At 41.3% G+C, this 18,525-nt stretch overlaps 2 protein-coding genes across 2 annotated transcripts; both read right to left on the bottom strand.

The window, feature by feature from the left end:
* Positions 1-3,267: 3,267 nt before the first annotated feature.
* Positions 3,268-4,440, bottom strand: LOC125111909 (olfactory receptor 51I2-like). The gene has a single exon (XM_047754060.1). The coding sequence runs from the start codon at positions 4,438-4,440 to the stop codon at positions 3,394-3,396; it is 1,047 nt and encodes a 348-aa protein (XP_047610016.1). The 3' UTR covers positions 3,268-3,393.
* A 7,897-nt stretch (positions 4,441-12,337) lies between these two features.
* On the bottom strand, positions 12,338-13,318 carry LOC125111804 (olfactory receptor 51I2-like). The gene has a single exon (XM_047753906.1). It carries the CDS (start codon positions 13,301-13,303, stop codon positions 12,338-12,340), a length of 966 nt encoding a protein of 321 aa, XP_047609862.1. The 5' UTR covers positions 13,304-13,318.
* Positions 13,319-18,525: the final 5,207 nt, after the last annotated feature.

Genomic DNA, 18,525 nt, shown 5'->3' with positions numbered 1-18,525 from the left:
TTGTAAGTTTGGCCTCTTCATTAAGGAAAAGGTCTGGGTTGCTCGCCTTTGTCCAGCAACCTGAAACTGATCATGAAAAGGTGGCATCTACCACGGATGATAAATGAGGGAAATTATGAATATTCATTTTATGTTGGGAGCGATCACAGAAATGACGCCTCTAGATTGTTCATCTCTTTTCTTTCTTTTTCTGAAATTACCACCATCATGAAGGATCAGTGACAGGTCTAGTTAATGTGGTGTAGACCTAGGATCAGCGTGGTGCAAGGTGAAGAGGGTGGCACACACCCTGAGTGCCCTAACCTTCAGCACCCACAGTTCTACCTCAACAGCATCCTCTTGTGTCCTGAAATGAGCCCCTACCTGGGGGATTGCTATCCACCATGCAGGGTCAGACAGGAAGCTGGCAAGAGCAGCTCCCAGCCAATGAAAAATGGGAGGATAACTAACTCACCTCCCCAGGCCTACAGGTGGAATAACTCTGAAGTATATTCTCCACTATGTTTCAAAATTTCCCACTGAGTTTTCACCCCCACTTACTCACAAAGGGAACATGCTCAATCACTCACCCTTACTGGTTTTCTTATTTCCCCCTCAATATTTCCTGGAACAATCCCTCAAATGAAACACTTGCAATTAGGTCCTATCTCAAGATTTGCTTCCGGGAGAATTCAGCTTAAAGAGTCATATACACAGTCCTATCAGATTTACAGTTTAGGGAGAAGATATTTTCCAAACTCTCTGACATTTAACTTGTCAACTTTCCTCTTCTTATGTTCACCCTAATTTCTATGTCCAAGGGCAGCCCCTAAGACTTTGACCAAAGATCATGGGGCTGTTTTCCTTAAATTCCATCACAAAATATAAAAAGTTGGAGAGGAAATAAAGCTTTAGGAACTATATTTGATTAATCAAATGTGTTCTCGTCTATTTTGAATTTCAAAAACCTTATTATTACTTTTCCTGAGTTTATTATCTTATCTCTCTTGTGGTGGAATGAAGAAAGTATTATTATTCCTATATTTCAATTGCAGAAACTAATGCTCACACTTGAGAATGTATCTTTCAGAAGAGCAGATGGGAAAATAATATCAAGGTCAGTACTAGAATCTGAGTCTTCTGATAGCCCAGTCTGATATTCTTTCCATCTCTCCACAGCCTGTTTCAACTTAACAGAAGGCTCAGTTAGGGTTTCAGCAGACCTAGAATATTGAGTTCTCTCCTGGGGGTGAGTCTGCATTTTAGTCTTTGGAAAATTCACTTGGCAAATGTTCACCAGGCACAAATTCTCTGCTGGGCCTTGTACTTCTAGGGAATAAATGAAAAAAAAAAAAAAAACCTTGCTAATAGAGTGGTAATTCATTATTTATAGTCTAGTGATAACCCATTATCACTAGGATATAAAGTAGGAGATGGTAAGTGCTATACAGAGGTACAAAGACCCCTTTAAAATCTCACTTTAAAGTCCCGTTTGCCCTTTAGAGTGGGGCGTGGCCCATGGAAGCAGCACTATACCGGTGCTCAGGTTCAGATTCATCTCCCTTTGCCTACGCTTTTTGATGCGTTTGTGAGAGAAGGTGAACACGACGTCTTACTCCTCAGCCATCTTGATCCTTCTCCCCTTTGCATATTTCCCCAATACATTATTTTCTACTGTACAGCATGGTGACCCAGTTACGCATGCAAGTATACATTCTATTTTCTCACATTATCATGTTCCATCATAAATGACTAGACATAGTTCCCAGTGCTACACAGCAGGATCTCATTGCTTATCCATTCCAAAGGCAATAGTCTGCATCTATTAACCCCAAGTTCCCAATCCATCCCACTCCCTCCCCCTCATTGCAGCTCTATTCACAATAGCCAAGACATGGAAACAAACCAAATGTCCCTCGACAGATGATTGGATTAGGAAGAGGTGGTATATATACACAATGAAATACTACTCAGCCATAAAAAAGAATGACATAAAGCCATTTGCAGCAATATGGATGGAACTAGAGACGCTCATCCTGAGTGAAGTAAGTCAGAAAGAGAAAGACAAGTACCATATGATTCACTTATATCTGGAATCTAATAAACAGCACAAATGAACCTTTCCATAGAAAAGAAACTCATGGGCTTGGAGAATAGACTTGTGGTTGCATACGTTTTTTAAAGTTCTACTTGCTTGATCCCTGCTTTCTACTCCAGCCTCACCCTCTGCCACTTCAGTCTCTTCTCTAATCACCGTGATTTTTTTTTCCATGAAAGAAACCTACCAACTTTTCTACTTGCAGTGCCTTCTCCTACTATTTCTCCACTACTCCACAGTCCCTCATCTGCATGATATACCTTTATTTTTCAAAGAATCTAGCCCAGACAGAGCCTCCAGAAAACACATAAACTTGACATTTCTCCTGTTTTTTTTTTTTCCCTTACACACCCCTGTGCTGTCCTATATCAATATCATCATAGTTGCCTACGTATTTTTCCTCTCTGCTCAATTATGAGGATGTAAGTTTCTCAAAGGCACAAATTTGGGCCTTTCTCATTTTAGAGGGCTCAGAACTCTGAGGTTAAGTATTTGGTCCTGGTGAATAAATCAGTGATTAATACAATAACAAGAATAGAAAAGCTTTATTGGTATTTACCATATGTTATACATCACTTTCCATATATTAATCCTCATAATGACATTATAAGATAGACCCTACAATATTCCCACTTAACTGTAGAGAAAGCCAAAGTATGCTGAGGTGAATAATTTGTTCCTGTGCTTACTCATAATTCTGCACATACCTTTAACAATGCACTTATTACACTGCATTAACCATTTTCCTATTTGTATATTTTTATATGTATTCAAAGGTGAGATTTTTGAAGGGGAAGACCATTTATAAATCATTTCTGTGTTACTGTAGCTAGCATAGGTCCTGAAAAAAGTTAGCATTGAAAAAATATATGTGAAAGAAATGAGAGAGTAAATAAGTGAAAGTTTCTCATGATTATTTTTCTTTTTTCTTTTTTTCTTCTTTTCTTTTTAGGGCCATACTTGAGGCACATGAAAGTTCCCAGGCAAGGGGACAAATAAGATCTGCAGCTGCCAGCCTACACCACAGCCAAAGCAACGCCAAATCCAAGCCGCCATGTCTGCAACCTATACCCCAGCTCATGGCAATGCCATATCCTTAACCCACTGAGTGAGGCCAGGGATCAAACCCATGTCCTCATGGATGCTAGTTGGTTCATTACCACTGGGCCACGATGGGAACTCCTCTCATGAGTATTTTTTTTCCACTCTTCCAGATGCCCAAAACAAAGTATGGGTGTGACTTAATCTATCCAGGAGTTGAATTTTTGGTTTACCAACTTCTTTTCAGGGCCCTGTTCCTGCAGCATCCTGCATCATCAGCTCTGGCCTCTCCCCCTGAGGACCCTGAGCATGGCTTCCCTGATGGGCTTGGATTTGACACTGTAGATGATGGGGTTGAGCACAGGGGGCACCACCAGGTACACGTAGGCAACAAGAACATGTACCATATGGGGCAGGTGCCTCCCAAAACGGTGGATCATGGACACACCTATGACTGGGATGTAGAAGACCAGAATGGCCAAAACATGACAGACACAGGTGTTGAGGGCCCGGATGCGCTCCCTGGGAGAGGCCAGCCCCATGACCGTGTGCAGGATGAGCGTGTAGGACAGCACGATAAGCAAGGAGTCTACACCCACCGTGGACAGAACTACATAGAGCCCATAGAGGATGTTGACTGTAATGTCAGCACAGGCCTGTTTCATGACATCTGCATGGAAACAGAATGAGTGGGACAGGAGGATCTTGCCAGGGCAAAAGTTCAGTCGCTTCAGTAAGAAGGGCACTGGGAAGAGGGACACAGTGGCTCGAGTCACAACGGCCAGCCCAATCCCGATGATGACGTTGTTTGTGAGGACAGCTGCATAGCGCAGGGGGTTGGAGATGGCCACAACGCGGTCAAACGACATGGCCAGGAGCACCGAGGACTCCACCACAGAGAAGGAGTGGAGGAAGAACATCTGCACCAGGCAGGCCTTGAAGCCAATGAGCCGATGGTCAAACCAGAGCACAGCCAGGGTGGTGGGCATGGTGGACAGGGTGAGGCCCACATCGGTGAGGGCCAGCATGGACAGGAAGTAGTACATGGGCTGGCGCAGGCTGGGGGTCCTCCTCACGGCCAAGAGGATCAGGCCGTTTCCAGTGAGGGCCACAGTGCACTTGGAGGAGAAGGGGATGGAGATCCAGCCATGGGCGGCCTCCATCCCTGGGATGCCCATCAGCAGGAAAGCAGGTGGCTGGAAGAAGGAGATGTTGACGAAGGATGGGGAAGCGAGCATCCTTGGAAGGCAGTTGAGGTCTCCAGAAAAATGTGACCTTTTCAATATGGACACACTGAAAGACACTGACTGGGCACCTGTCATCAAGAACATATTTATTTATGCTGTATAGGCTTTTTCATTAAGGTTTTTTTCCATTTCTCACCTTTTACTTTGTATTACTAACTGTTCTAGGAATGTACATTTATAAGATAATATGTCCTCAAAACAAGTGCAGGATGTCAGGGCTAGTTTAAATTCTCCATGATTGCCAAAATAAATAAATGACTGAAGTAGATTTAGAATTTACTGCTTCTAAATGTAAATACTATACTGCTTACACTCAAATATGTGGTGCCTTCATCAAGTAGAGTGGTGTTTGTTAACACTGTTTAACATGTAAACCACTCTCCCCATATTTGTCATCCTCATCATCCTCTTCCTCATCATGATTTTTGCCAAGTCTTTGTCCTGGTAGTTATTTTTATCTCATTGTAATGCATTTCGTGATATTTTACATGCTTTCACGTAGTTATCTCATGCCGTCTTACAGTTACCTTGCTAATAGAGAAGGGAAATATTTTAGTTAAAGTGAAAAGGGAGAAATTCTGAAAGCCTGTCACAGGAAGAGAAATTTCAGCTTTCCACTGAAGCAGCTATCAGAATATGAGATCTTTTTGTGTTTGGAGGGTCTTAGTACAAATGTTAGGAAATAGCCTTTCGATTAAAGCCCCAGTAATGATACATTCCTAGGTTGAAAAGTAAAATAAGAACTCAGAAGGTTTTGCTAAATTAAGGCATCCTTGATTCTCACAAGGTCACTAAGAACACAAGTATTTAGGGTCCATGTATGAGTTGCCGAGAGAATATCAGGCAAGGTCATTGGATGCCCTTGAAATCCAGGCTACACATGGCTTTTAGGGAAATCACGCCCTCACTCTGTTTGGTTGACATCCCCCACATTCAGAACGCCAGCTGAACATTTGTTCAGCCTGTTGACACACTCATCTATGATTTGTCCTTGAGTATGCCTCCCTATAAATGGCTTAAGCACTGTCACCTGTCCTAGCTGGGAGGGCCGTACCTGCAGGGGCCATGGACCTCAAGGTCTCCTTCTCAAAGTTTGAATGTCCACAGACACCTCCTGAAGGCATGAACTGAAGACATAAATTTAAGCTCCTTTAGTGTTCAGTGGGATCTGTCCTGGTGCTGTCACTAATTTTAGTGTCTGATGCTGGGCCAATAAATTTACTAATTCATCAATTGTTGAAACTCTCTAGAGTTTCAGATATTAGACGCCTCACTTTCTTGTTTGTAAATAATAACGCTCAGTCTCAAAAAGAACGACGTAAGGTATTACTGCATCTTTTTTAAACAAATAATCAGAACAGCAATAATAGGGATAATGCTAAAGAATAAAGCTGGAGGGAGGGGCTTAGAGAGTTCCTCTACGCCATGACGGAAATGAGTCCAAATTCAAGTCCAGGTCAACTGGGCTTACACACGTCCAGCATCTTACACTGCCTATGTTGACTGCGGGCTGTACTACCTACTGGAGATTTGTCAAGCACGGGGCTGGACAGCTCAGATTGTTAAGAAGAGCTTCTTCTCTTCTGATGCCCTGTGATCACAAGATTGGATGTTCTACAAATGAAGCCCCTTCCTGTTTCTCCAAAATTCTTTTTACTCCTTGCTGTGACCTTTGGGGTCCTTCTTAGAAAGCCATTTGCCTTTTATTTGCTAATTATCTCTTTACTCCTGCTTTTCTTTTCACTAATCCAAGACCCATTTCTTCAGAAACCTTATTCAATCGCATTGTTCTAATTTTGATGATTTCATAAATTTGCCTTTTTTGTTTTTGGCCAGGGATAATCAATGAACGAACAAGAAAATGAATAACTGAATGGAAAGACCTTAATTTTGTTATCCAGTTCCCCTCCACCGGAACCCTAAATAGTGCCTCCTAGGTGCATATGTTTACAAATTAAACTATATATTTTGTGTATCATAAAGACCAGTGGCTCCTTTAGAGTAATAGAGTTAATACTTATTAATTATTATCCATTTTTATTTGGATTTACTTAGGATCAACTCAGTAAATACTCTTGGTCATTTATAGCATAAATCAAAATAGAATGTGAAGGTTCTCCATTTATTTATTTTTTAATCAAAAATTTTTTTAGGGCCGCACCTGCAGCATACAGACGTTCCCAGGCTAGGGGTCAAATCGGAGCTGCGGCTGCTGGCCTACACCACAGCTACGGCAATGCCAGATCTGAGGAGCAGCATCTGCAACCTATGCCACAGCTCATGCAAATGCTGAAGCTGGATCCTTAACCCACTGAGCGGGGCTAGGGATTGAACCTTCATCCTCATGGATATTAGCTGGGTTTGTTTCTGCGGAGCCACAATGGGAACTCTGAGGCTCTCCATTTAATTTGCAGGAATCTGAGAATTAATTTTACCTGGGATTCATGTCACAGTTCTCTTTCTTTCATCCTGCATTGATCTATTATTGAGTTATTCACAAATCCTCCATATGTTATCTTAGAATTTTCTTTTGTCCCCAGCCAATATGTAGATCCCATGCAACTCTGGGTATTGAGGTGATTTATTGCCGTTGGCTGTGGTAGAAGGATCCAAACAGTAATTTAGGCTGAATAGTATAGGAAACTTAGAGCTCAAGGGGATAAAATTATAGGATGTCACTTAAGACAAACTGCCAAAATTACGGGCAATCTCGTACAATCAAACCAATTTCTCCCTCGCATCCAGGTAATGATCTTTCAATCACTTTTGTAAATATTACAGTGTAATGAGGAGTCTGACATTGGAAAGGAATTCTGTGTAGTGAAAGGATAGTTCTTTTTTTCTATTCCTATTTTAGTAGCCAAATTGGATTGACATGTTTCTTGCTTCCCATGAAGTCCAGAAGTTTTACAGTAAATCACTTTAACCTGGAATCAGACCAGGTTTGGTCTTCTATTATTATCTCAAGGACACTGAAGGGCAAGTGATATTGTAAATTATAGCTCTCCCCTGAGGCATTCAATCCTTTTCATTTTAGGTCTCCAGGATTCTGTTAACTTATCTGGGAAAGTCACATTGCCTAGAAACAAAAGACTGAATCCAGCATGATTTCTTTACTTTCCCTGAAAGCCAAGTGCTTTTTTTTTCCTTTTCTCTGTGTTTTCTACAAAAAGAAAAAAAAAATCTGGTAATTTTGTGACTTGGTGGAAGCAGTATCTGATGCTATGGTGTAATAGTTTTGCAATATTCAAGTCAAGTGCTTTTCTAAAAGGCTCTTCTTAAGTCGGAAAAACGTGAAGGACAAACTCATAGTGAGAGTTGAGACATTAAGCAAACAATCAAATCACCCACAGGATGCTCTCCAGGATGGGGTTTTAAGATACCTTTATACTGATGCCCTAATTAGAGAAACAAAAGGGCATTAATCTGCTTGGACACTGAGTCTGGCTTACTGATAATGAATTATCTGAATGAGGAAATCTTTGCTTTGGGACTTTGGGAAGTAGCCTCCTTCATGTCCTCTCCCTTATCTGGGGGTACAACAGACCTGCCATTTATGGAAGTCTAGGCCTCCTTGGTTTGCTTCCTGCTTCTGACACCTGCTCATCTTCCAACCCATTGTCTCCTCCACATGACAGCAGCTGACAGAGAGGGAATCTCAGACTCACTCACCAGGCCCTCATCCTTCTAAAGAGTGTAGAAAGGGTTGTATCTGGGCCCCGAGTTACTCACTCAGCTTGTTGTTGCAGACTTCTCTACTGCTCCACATTCTTCTGCAGGAGACCCGAAAGACTCTGCAGCTCACCTATTACTAAATACCACCGGCCAGGTGCCTTAGTGACTGCTGCTCCCCAGGGACATCTAGGCCAGAGGCCACAGAGGGTATTCTCTGCTTAGATTTTCCTGGGCAATGGAAAATGTGCAGGATTTGTGTGTTTGGGTGGAAAATGATGAGGCACACGGGATAGTTCAGCAGCTGAGTTATGGAGGAGGGGTCTAGAAGCATCACCCTCTCCAGGCTCATCTGCTCTACCAATTGGTAGTAAATTTTACTGGGCATGTCAGTCTTTTCTGTACTCTGCCTTTCAGTGAGATGAGGTCTATTATCTGGGTCACACAGAACACCTTCCGGCCCCTCCAACCCTTCAGACACCCAGGTTTGGTTATGTCTATTTCCGTCCTCTCTGTCCTCCATCCCCAGGGTTGGTTTCACAAGTTAAGCAGCCCCACTTCCTGTGTCTATTTCTCGTGTGACATTGTGAAAGCCCCTTTATGTTCCACAGCAGAAACGTATCAAGCTACCTGAGGAGATAGAAGGGGAAGAAAGGGCCCTAAGAGAGAGAGAGGAACAGGGGTAGACGTGTCTCCTGGGAGAGCATCCCTATCTCTGGATTTGTACTTTTAGAGATGCAGCATGTCTTCCAACCTCGAAAGGGTCCTTGCTATCTTACTCCATCCCCAGGGTCTCCCTTTGCTTCTAGCAGAGCGAAGTATTTTGATCCGTTTGATCCACTCTGTGAGGAGCTGTATCTTCAGCTCTCACTTGCTTGGGATGTGATGTAAACTTAGCAGGTAGTTGTTCAATACATAAACGAACAAACTTCAGGGTGTTTATTTAGGACGTATGATGCATACATAGGTTTATTGAAAAATATTCCTGAAACCAGCTCTGGGCCAATTCCTTTTTCAGATAACAAAGGCATTCAATGTGAGTCAGGTTTCCGTGTCGCAAAGGATGGTTTCCACAGCAAGGGATACGTGCTCTAAGACAGGGGTACACAATCTGCAGAGGGAGCAGAAGAGGGATCAAGGAGCAGGACACAGAGGACATGATCTTTCCTTGCCTCTTGGGAGGACATGAGTCTTCCAGTTAAGGAGCAGCAGAGTCCTGCAGCAATAAGGCAAGCTGAGAAGTCCACTACCCAGGGCTGTGAAGCTGCAGGGCCATCCCTCTGCACCTAAATTTGGAGCTAATCTGGGGGAGGGGTATGTGAGACCCCGCCCTGTGCTACACTCTCTCACTATCTTCATTCATCCATTCAAATATTATGTATTGCATAGTAAGCTTTCATCGACATTTATAATTACAATATAATGTGTTAACTACTACAGTTAAAATAGTAGAGCACCGGGTGCTCAGTGCACAGGGTGGAAACCTCTGATTCCCTGGGGGTGGGAGTGGGCAAAGTCCCAATGCCAGTCAATAGGAAGTATAATTGTTTTGTTTTCTCTGCATTCTAATTCTGTATTCTTATCACCAATAGGTCAGATTACCCAGGCTCAGTCTTAGGATTTTGCCAGCACTCAATAATTAGCCAAGAGAATGTCTTATCTCTCTTGAATTGCGAGACCCTATGCACAAGGATGTCTCTGTCTCTATCTCTTCGTCTGTTTCTTTTTTCTCTATTTTTTTTGATACATCCCACTAACACTTTTTCATATATATATATATATATATATATATATATATATATATATATTTTTTTTTTGGTCTTCTTCCAGGGCCACACCCGTGGTATATGGAGGTTCCCAGGCTAGAGGTCCAATCAGAGCTGAAGCTGCCAGCCTACGCCACAGCCACAGCAACGCGGGATCCAAGCCGAGTCTGTGACCTACACCACAGCCCACAGCAACGCCGGATCCCTGACCCACTGAGCGAGGCCAGGGATCGAACCCGAAACCTCATGGTTCCTAGTCGGATTCACTAGCCACTGAGCCATGACGGGAACTCCCACACTTTTTCATCTTTATAAGCTTAAAATGAATGGAAAAGTTGAAAGACTATTATAATTATTCCAGTCACCTAGATTGATAACATTTTTCTATACTGTTTCTCTCTCTCTCTCTCTCTCTCTCTGGCTCTGTCTCTCCCTCTCTCTCCGTACACACCACGCACACACACATTTTTATGGCTGACTCATTTGAAAATAAATTGTAGACATCACAACCTTTCTTAATAAGTACTAAGCATGCACCTTCTAAAAAATAACTTTTCCTGCATAACCACAAAATCGTCTTCGAACCCAAGCAAATTATGCAGCCTAATGATACTATCAACATATAATACACATTTGAATTACACTAGTGCCCTAATAATGGCTAATTAATGCCAGCATTTGGTTTCTATGTCCCTTTAATCTCTTTTAATTTAGATTAAATCCCCCGACATAGTTTTTTTTTTTTAATAACATTACACTTTTAAAAGATTCCAGGCTAGTGTGTGTGAGTGCATGTATGTGTTGCTTCCTATATCAGGGCTTTCCTGGTTATTTCCTCATGGTTAAATTTAAGTTGAACATTTTTGGTAGGAGTTTTACATGTATGATTTTGTATCCTAACTATTCATATCAGAAGGTATATAAGATCAGATTACCTCTGTGTTGGTTAAGCTAAGTTTGATCCCTTGCTTATGGTGCTATTTGTTGCCAATCTCTTTCTTGCTAAGACATGTTCATCCTTTTCGATTTGGAGGCAGCTGTGCAACGTACTTTGAGACTGTATGAATGTTGCTCTCCACCACTCTTTATGCATTTGTTGGTTATTTTAAAGTTACATTAAAAACTGAAAAACAGGTAGTCTTCTAAATCTGTCAAATGTATCCATACGTTTGCATTTATTATATGGCATTCTTCTATAAAAATGTTTTCTTTTTTTCCCTCTCTCTTCATTTTGAATATCACTAGGGACTCACTCTTTCTTAAAGAATTCCATCTGCTGTAATGGATTGCTGGCAAAATTATTTTTAATGTTCTAATTGACTCACATTTGGTCCCTAGTAGCTTCTCCAAATGTTTCTGTATATATTTGTTAAAACATGGTTCTATTGTTTTTATGTTCTTTATTGCTTTAAACCATTCCATATTGTCACGTTTTCCTTCTTCACACCTGGATACATAAAATTAGCAATTATCCATTGCAACAAGAATCGTAGGTTATTGGTAGTGGTGAATAGTATTGAGAAACTAAAAAATAGATGCTAGCTTTGCTCACTGCTACTGGGATCATTGCTTCCAGGTACTTTCAGAAGACAAAGAAGAGAAATGTAGAGATGAAATTTAAAAAAAAAAATCTACTTTTTTCCATTACTGGCTTAAGTTTTAGCTCTCATTGTCTCTTTTCTTGACTGTTACAACAACCTCCTAAACGCTTTCTTTGCATGCTTTTTCCCTCCATTTTCACCTTCTTAATTTGTAATACACAGTTAAGCCTGTGCAACCTCTTACAAGGCAATAGCCTTTCCAGGGCTGACTTCTAAACAAGGAATGAAGGCAAAATGTTTCAGGAAGATCTGAAAGGCCTGGAGAAGTCTCACCACCACCCATCATTTCAAGTTCATCTCCTGTTGTTCTCCCTCTGACACACACACACACACACACACACACACACACACACACACACACACTGTACAGAGCCCTCTTTGACTATTCGCTTTTCCACAAGCAACCACAAAATCCTACATCTCAGTTTTTTTCATTTTAAAAATTATTTTCTACTTATTTGATGTGCCTTCACCTTGCCTAGCTTTCCTACCTGACAAAAATCCTTCTCACCTTTCCGTCTCCTCCTTAGCTGAGTCCTTTCTCATTTCCTCCTGACAAGGCAGCAGGCCCTCTTCCGGGTTCCCACAGCTCTTCTGTGAGCCTCTCACAGCCTCCTTACACTTGAAAACACATGTTTGTTTAGCAGCTTCTATCCTCCAGCGGGGGGAAGACACTACATATGGTTCATTTTAATATCATCTCCTCTAATGACCACAGATTCTTCCACAAGTAAATACTAAGTAAAAAAGCTGAGGTTAATGCGTGTAGGAAAGAATCAGGACTGTTTTTCAGCCATAAGTCTGAGATATGCATTTGCTTGTCATTCTCTTGATAATGTGTCTGAGTCAGAGCTTAGAATAAGGGCTTTATGGATATCAGAGATGCATATTTGTCTTTGTTTTCTCAGATTCTGAGGTTGTTTCTCGGTTTCATCAGCCTTGCCTCTTCTCCCTCAGCACCCTGAGCATGGCTTCCCTGATGGGCTTGGATTTGACACTGTAGATGATGGGGTTGAGCACAGGGGGCACCACCAGGTACACGTAGGCAACAAGAACAGGTACCATATGGGGCAGGTGCCTCCCAAAACGGTGGATCATGGACACACCTATGACTGGGATGTAGAAGACCAGAACAGCCAGGATATGAGAGACACAGGTGTTGAGGGCCCGGGTGCGCTCCCTGGGAGAGGCCAGCCCCATGACCGTGTGCAGGATGAGCGTGTAGGACAGCACGATAAGCAAGGAGTCTACACCCACCGTGGACAGAACTACATAGAGCCCATAGAGGATGTTGACTGTAATGTCAGCACAGGCCCGTTTCATGACATCTGCATGGAAACAGAATGAGTGGGACAGGAGGATCTTGCCAGGGCAAAAGTTCAATCGCTTCAGTAAGAAGGGCACTGGGAAGAGGGACACAGTGGCTCGAGTCACAACGGCCAGCCCAATCCCGATGATGACGTTGTTTGTGAGGACAGCTGCATAGCGCAGGGGGTTGGAGATGGCCACAACGCGGTCAAACGACATGGCCAGGAGCACCGAGGACTCCACCACAGAGAAGGAGTGGAGGAAGAACATCTGCACCAGGCAGGCCTTGAAGCCGATGAGCCGGTGGTCAAACCAGAGCACAGCCAGGGTGGTGGGCATGGTGGACAGGGTGAGGCCCACATCGGTGAGGGCCAGCATGGACAGGAAGTAGTACATGGGCTGGCGCAGGCTGGGGGTCCTCCTCACGGCCAAGAGGATCAGGCCGTTTCCAGTGAGGGCCACAGTGTACATGGAGGAGAAGGGGATGGAGATCCAGCCATGGGCGGCCTCCATCCCTGGGATGCCCATCAGCAGGAAAGCAGGTGGCTGGAAGAAGGAGGTATTGGCTAAGGACTGGGAAGAGAGCATCATTTGGGGACAGATAACTCTTCCAGAAAGATGTGACGTCTTCAGTCTGGCCAGAAAATTAGAAGACAAGACACACTTATTGTAAAAACACCAGCTACGATATTGGTTGACATGGAGTCACACACAATAGCAACTATGAAATGTGAAGGAGATTGAAAAATGTACTCCATCTAAAACCAAATTAGAAAATAAGAATAATTTAAACCTGTTGGCTACAGAAGTATTACCTCATAATGTGAAACACTGATCAATTCACCTAGTGGAGAAAGTATTTTCTTTAAAAATATGTGAGATGACTATAAAGAGTCTAATTTAGAAAACACTCTATTTTAAACAGGAAGAACTATTCTCATGGACATAAGTTGCAAACATACTGTGGAAGGCTAAAGGGCTGACAGCATGGGTTTGTTATCATCATCTTTCTTGGATTTTCCTTTAAATCTCAGTACAAAAAATAAACAAGTAAATAAGCAAATAAAAAAACTCTTTAAAGGTAGATCAGTAAAGGAATGTAAGGAAAACAGCTACACAAATGTCTTTTATTAAAGATTCAAAATCCACCAAAAATAAGTCTGAGAGCTAAAAGGGGATTTTGTGCAAACCCTGGAGTTTAATGATATGCCATATCTAGCCAACATAATTGACTCAATCTGAAGGTAGGAATGACTTTTTCCCCCCCTTTTAGGAGGTGGTGACAAGCATTGCGCTTGTGAATCAGAAGATTGTGCATATTTTGGCATAAGTTTTTAAAGGAAATATAGTAAAGTTGCTGACAGTGTCAGTTCTGGCATCCTCCATCCCTCTCTGACACTATTTCTGAGCAAATATCAAAATCCAATGGAACTCACTCACTCCATTCAAAAATGAATAACCAACAGAGAAATTCTAGCACTGAACATGTGAAACATGTTTCATAAAAATTTAAAAGGGATAAAACACATTAAAGATATGTAAAAATACTCTTTGAGATAAGGTATTATTCAAGAGAGAGAAACATTATGTATAAATTTTTTCTAAATAAAGAAATTAAAAAAAGAATCAAATTATTTTTTTGCTCTTAGGGCATAAAATTCAGGTCAATAGTAAAAAAGGAAAATGAATGCCAAATGAGAGAAGAGCTTGACATATCCTCTCATCTATCCCCTCTCTTGCGAGACTATGAGGGACACCACTTCCTGGAAATGTGGTCTAGGATTGGGGTTCTTCTCTGAGCTGTAAACTCCCTGACCCTCAGGAAGGCAGTCTCCTTCAGACCCTTTTCTCAAGATGGCACTACTGTCTTCTATGGTCCAAGACTGGTTATTTCTCTTTTTTTTTCTGCATTATTTCCATAACTTTTCCACTGATATCTACATCTGAGGATGAGGTGATGGCAGTCAGTCATCTGGGAGGTGGAGTAGAGGGTGTGCTGAGGGCCCAGGTGACTCACCCTGGCTGTTGTCCTTGGCTGGTCTGCCACTCCACATGCTGCAAGAACCCAGAATGTCTAAGCAGCACAGGGATTAAGCGTTATTCCACTGCATGGGTATGATTTAACTGCAGTGCCTATCTCCAGGGAAGGCCAGGCTTGAGCCACAGATGTGTCACTCTGCTCAGGTCCCTAGGGAATGCACAAGTTAAGTCTAGCTTTTGCCATGAGGAAGTGGTTGGAGGAATTAAACAATAAGGGAGGAAAGGAAAGAGAGTCATAGATTCTACAATATCCAAGGTTTAAGTTATCTTCAAAGACTATCACCTTCAACAGTCCATTTGCATTTGAAATCTTTTAAAGACAATATTCATGAGACAAGCCTCTTCTTGGACAGACCCCAGGATGAGTCCAGCAGGAGCACCCAGTTTTTAGTAAAGGGTGGGGATATGGAGTAATGTATTGGGAGCCTAGTAGTATTGGCTTAATCCAGGCAGGGGGAATCAAGAAAGGCTTCCTATAGGAAGTGGAGAGAGCAGAGACTTCTGAAAGGCCCACAGACCCTGTTCTAATATCTCAGCTCTCAAAAACCATATGGTCATCTCAATAGATGCAGAAAAATCTTTTGAGAAAATTTCAACACACTTTTATGAAAAAAAAAAAACCCAACTCTTCTGAAACTTGGCTTAGAAGGAAACTACTTCAACATAATAAAGGTCAATATTACAAACCCAGAGATAGCATCCTCAGTGGTGAAAGAGAAAAGCATTTCTGCTAAGATCAGAAACAAGACAAAGACGTCCACTCTTACCACTTTCATTCAAAATAGTTTTGGAAGTATTAGCCACAGTAATTATAGAAGAAAAAGAAATAAAAGGAATCCAAATTGGAAAAGAGTAAAACCATTCACTGTTTGCAGATGACATGATTCTATACATAGAAAATCCTAAAAATGCTACCAGAAAACTACTAGAGCTCATTAATAAATTCATTAATATTGCAAGATACAAAATTAATACCAGAAATCTCTTGCATTCCTATACACTATAACAAAAGATCAGAAAGAGAAATTAAGAAATCACACTTGCTATCACATCAAAGAAAATAAAATACCCAGGAATAAACCTACCAGAGAAAGCGAAAGACCTGTACTTGAAAAACTATAAGATGTTGATGAAAGAGACTGAAGACACAAACAGATGGAAAGATATACCATGTTACTGTATTGGAAAAATCAATATTGTCAAAATGACTCTACTACCCAAAGCACTCTATGGAGTCAATGCAATTCCTATCAAATTATCAATGGGATGGCCAACAAACACATGAAAAAATGCTCAACATCGCTGATTATAGGAGAAATGCAAATCAAAACTACCATGAGATATCACCTCACACCAGTCAGAATGGCCATCATTAATAAATCCACAAATAACAAGTGCTGGAGGCGCTGTGGAGAAAAGGGAACCCTCCTGCACTGTTGGTGGGAATGTAAACTGGTACAGCCACTATGGAGAACAGTCTGGAGATACCTTAGAAATCTATACATAGAACTTGAATATGACCCCGCAATCCCCCTCTTGGGCATCTATCCGGACAAAACTCTACTTAAAAGAGGCACGTGCACCCACATGTTCACTGCAGCACTATTCACAATAGCCAGGACATGGAAACAACCCAAATGTCCATCGACAGATGATTGGATTCGGAAGATGTGGTATATGTACACAATGGAATACTACTCAGCCATAAAAAAGAATGACATAATGCCATTTGCAGCAACATGGATGGAGCTAGAGAATCTCATCCTGAGTGAAATGAGCCAGAAAGACAAAGACAAATACCATATGATATCACTCATAACTGAAATCTAATATCCAGCACAAATGAACATCTCCTCAGAAAAGAAAATCATGGACTTGGAGAAGAGACTTGTGGCTGCCTGATGGGAGGGGGAGGGGGAGGAAGTGGGAGGGATCGGGAGCTTGGGCTTATCAGACACAACTTAGAATAGATTTACAAGGAGACCCTGCTGAATAGCATTGAGGACTTTGTCTAGATACTCATGTTGCAACAGAAGAAAGGGTGGGGGAAAAATGTAATTGTAATGTATACATGTAAGGATAACCTGACCCCCTTGCTGTACAGTGGGAAAAAAAAATTATCAATGGCATTTTTTCAAAGAACAATTAAAAAAAATTGTATGGAAACACAAATGACCCTGAATAACCAAAGCAATTTTAAGGAAGAAAAATAGAACTGAAGGAATCAGACTTCCTGATTTCAGACTATACTAAAAAGCTACAGTAATCAAAACAGTAAGATAGTGGCATAAAAACAGAAATACAGATCAGAGGAGCAGGATAGAAAGCCCAGAAATAAATCCATGCACCTATGGTCAATCAATCTACAATAAAAGAGGCAAGAATATACAATGGAGAAAGCAAAGTCTATTCAATAAGTGGTGCTGGGAAAACTGGATACTACATGTAAAAGAATGAAATTAGAACACTCTCTAACACCAAACACATAAATGAACTCAAAATGGATTAAAGACCTAAATGTAAGACAAGATACTATAAAACTCTTAGAAGAAAGCAGGAAGAACCCTTTGTGACATAAATTGCAGCAGTACATTTTTGGATCAACCTCCTAGAGTAACAAAAATAGAAACAAAAATAAACAAATGATATCTAATTAAACTTAAAAGCTTTGCATGGCAAAGGAAATTATTTTAAAAATGGAAAGGAGTTCCCGTCGTGGCGCAGTGGTTAACGAATCCGACTAGGAACCATGAGGTTGTGGGTTCGATCCCTACCCTTGCTCAGTGGGTTAACGATCCGGCGTTGCCGTGAGCTGTGGTGTAGGTTGCAGACGCGGCTCGGATTCCGCGTTGCTGTGGCTCTGGCATAGGCTGGTGGCTACAGCTCCGATTCAACCCCTAGCCTGGGAACCTCCATATGCCGCAGGTGCGGCCCAAGAAATAGCAAAAAGACAAAAAAAAAAAAGGAAAGACAACCCAAGTAATGGGAGAAAATTTTTGGTAATGAGGCAACTTACAAGGGATTAATCTCCAAAATATACAAACATCATGCAACTCTATATCAAAAAAAGAAACAACTCAATCAAAAAATGGGCAGAAGGTATAAATAGAAATTTATCCAAACAAAACTGACATATGATCAAAATGCACATGAAAATATTCTCAGCATCACTAATTATTAGAGAAATGCAAGTCAAAAGTATAATGAAGTATCACCTGACTCTGGCAAAAAGGGTTATCATCAAAAAGTCCACAACAATAAATGCTGGAAAGGGTGTATGGAAAAGGGAACCCCCTACAGTACTCGTGAAAATTCAAATTGGTAAACTACAATGGAGAGCAGTATAGAGGTTCCTTAAAAAAACTAAATATAGAACTACCATTTGGCCTAGCAATCCCATTCCTGGGCATATATCTGGAGAAAACATTAATTCAAAAAGACACATGCATTCCAATGTGCACTGCAGCACTATTTACAATAGCCAAGACATGGAAGCGACATAAATATCTATAAACAGAGGAATAGATAAAGAAGATATGGTACATATGTACAATGGAATATTACTCAGGCATTAAACAGAACAAAATAATGTCATATGCAGCAACATGGGTACACCGAGAGATTATACTAAGTGAAGTAAGTCAGGCAGAGAAAGATAAATATCATATTATATCACTTCTTTGTGGGATAATAAAAATGATATAAAGGTATTTATTTGCAAAACAGAAACAGACCCAAAAACTTCAAAATCAAACTTAAGGTTACCAAAGAGA

This window comes from Phacochoerus africanus, chromosome 11 (genome assembly GCF_016906955.1).
Source record: "Phacochoerus africanus isolate WHEZ1 chromosome 11, ROS_Pafr_v1, whole genome shotgun sequence".
Classification (NCBI taxonomy): Eukaryota; Metazoa; Chordata; class Mammalia; order Artiodactyla; family Suidae; genus Phacochoerus; species Phacochoerus africanus.
Note: the sequence above shows the minus strand (reverse complement) of the source record. Positions and strands in the feature narration are given on the sequence as shown.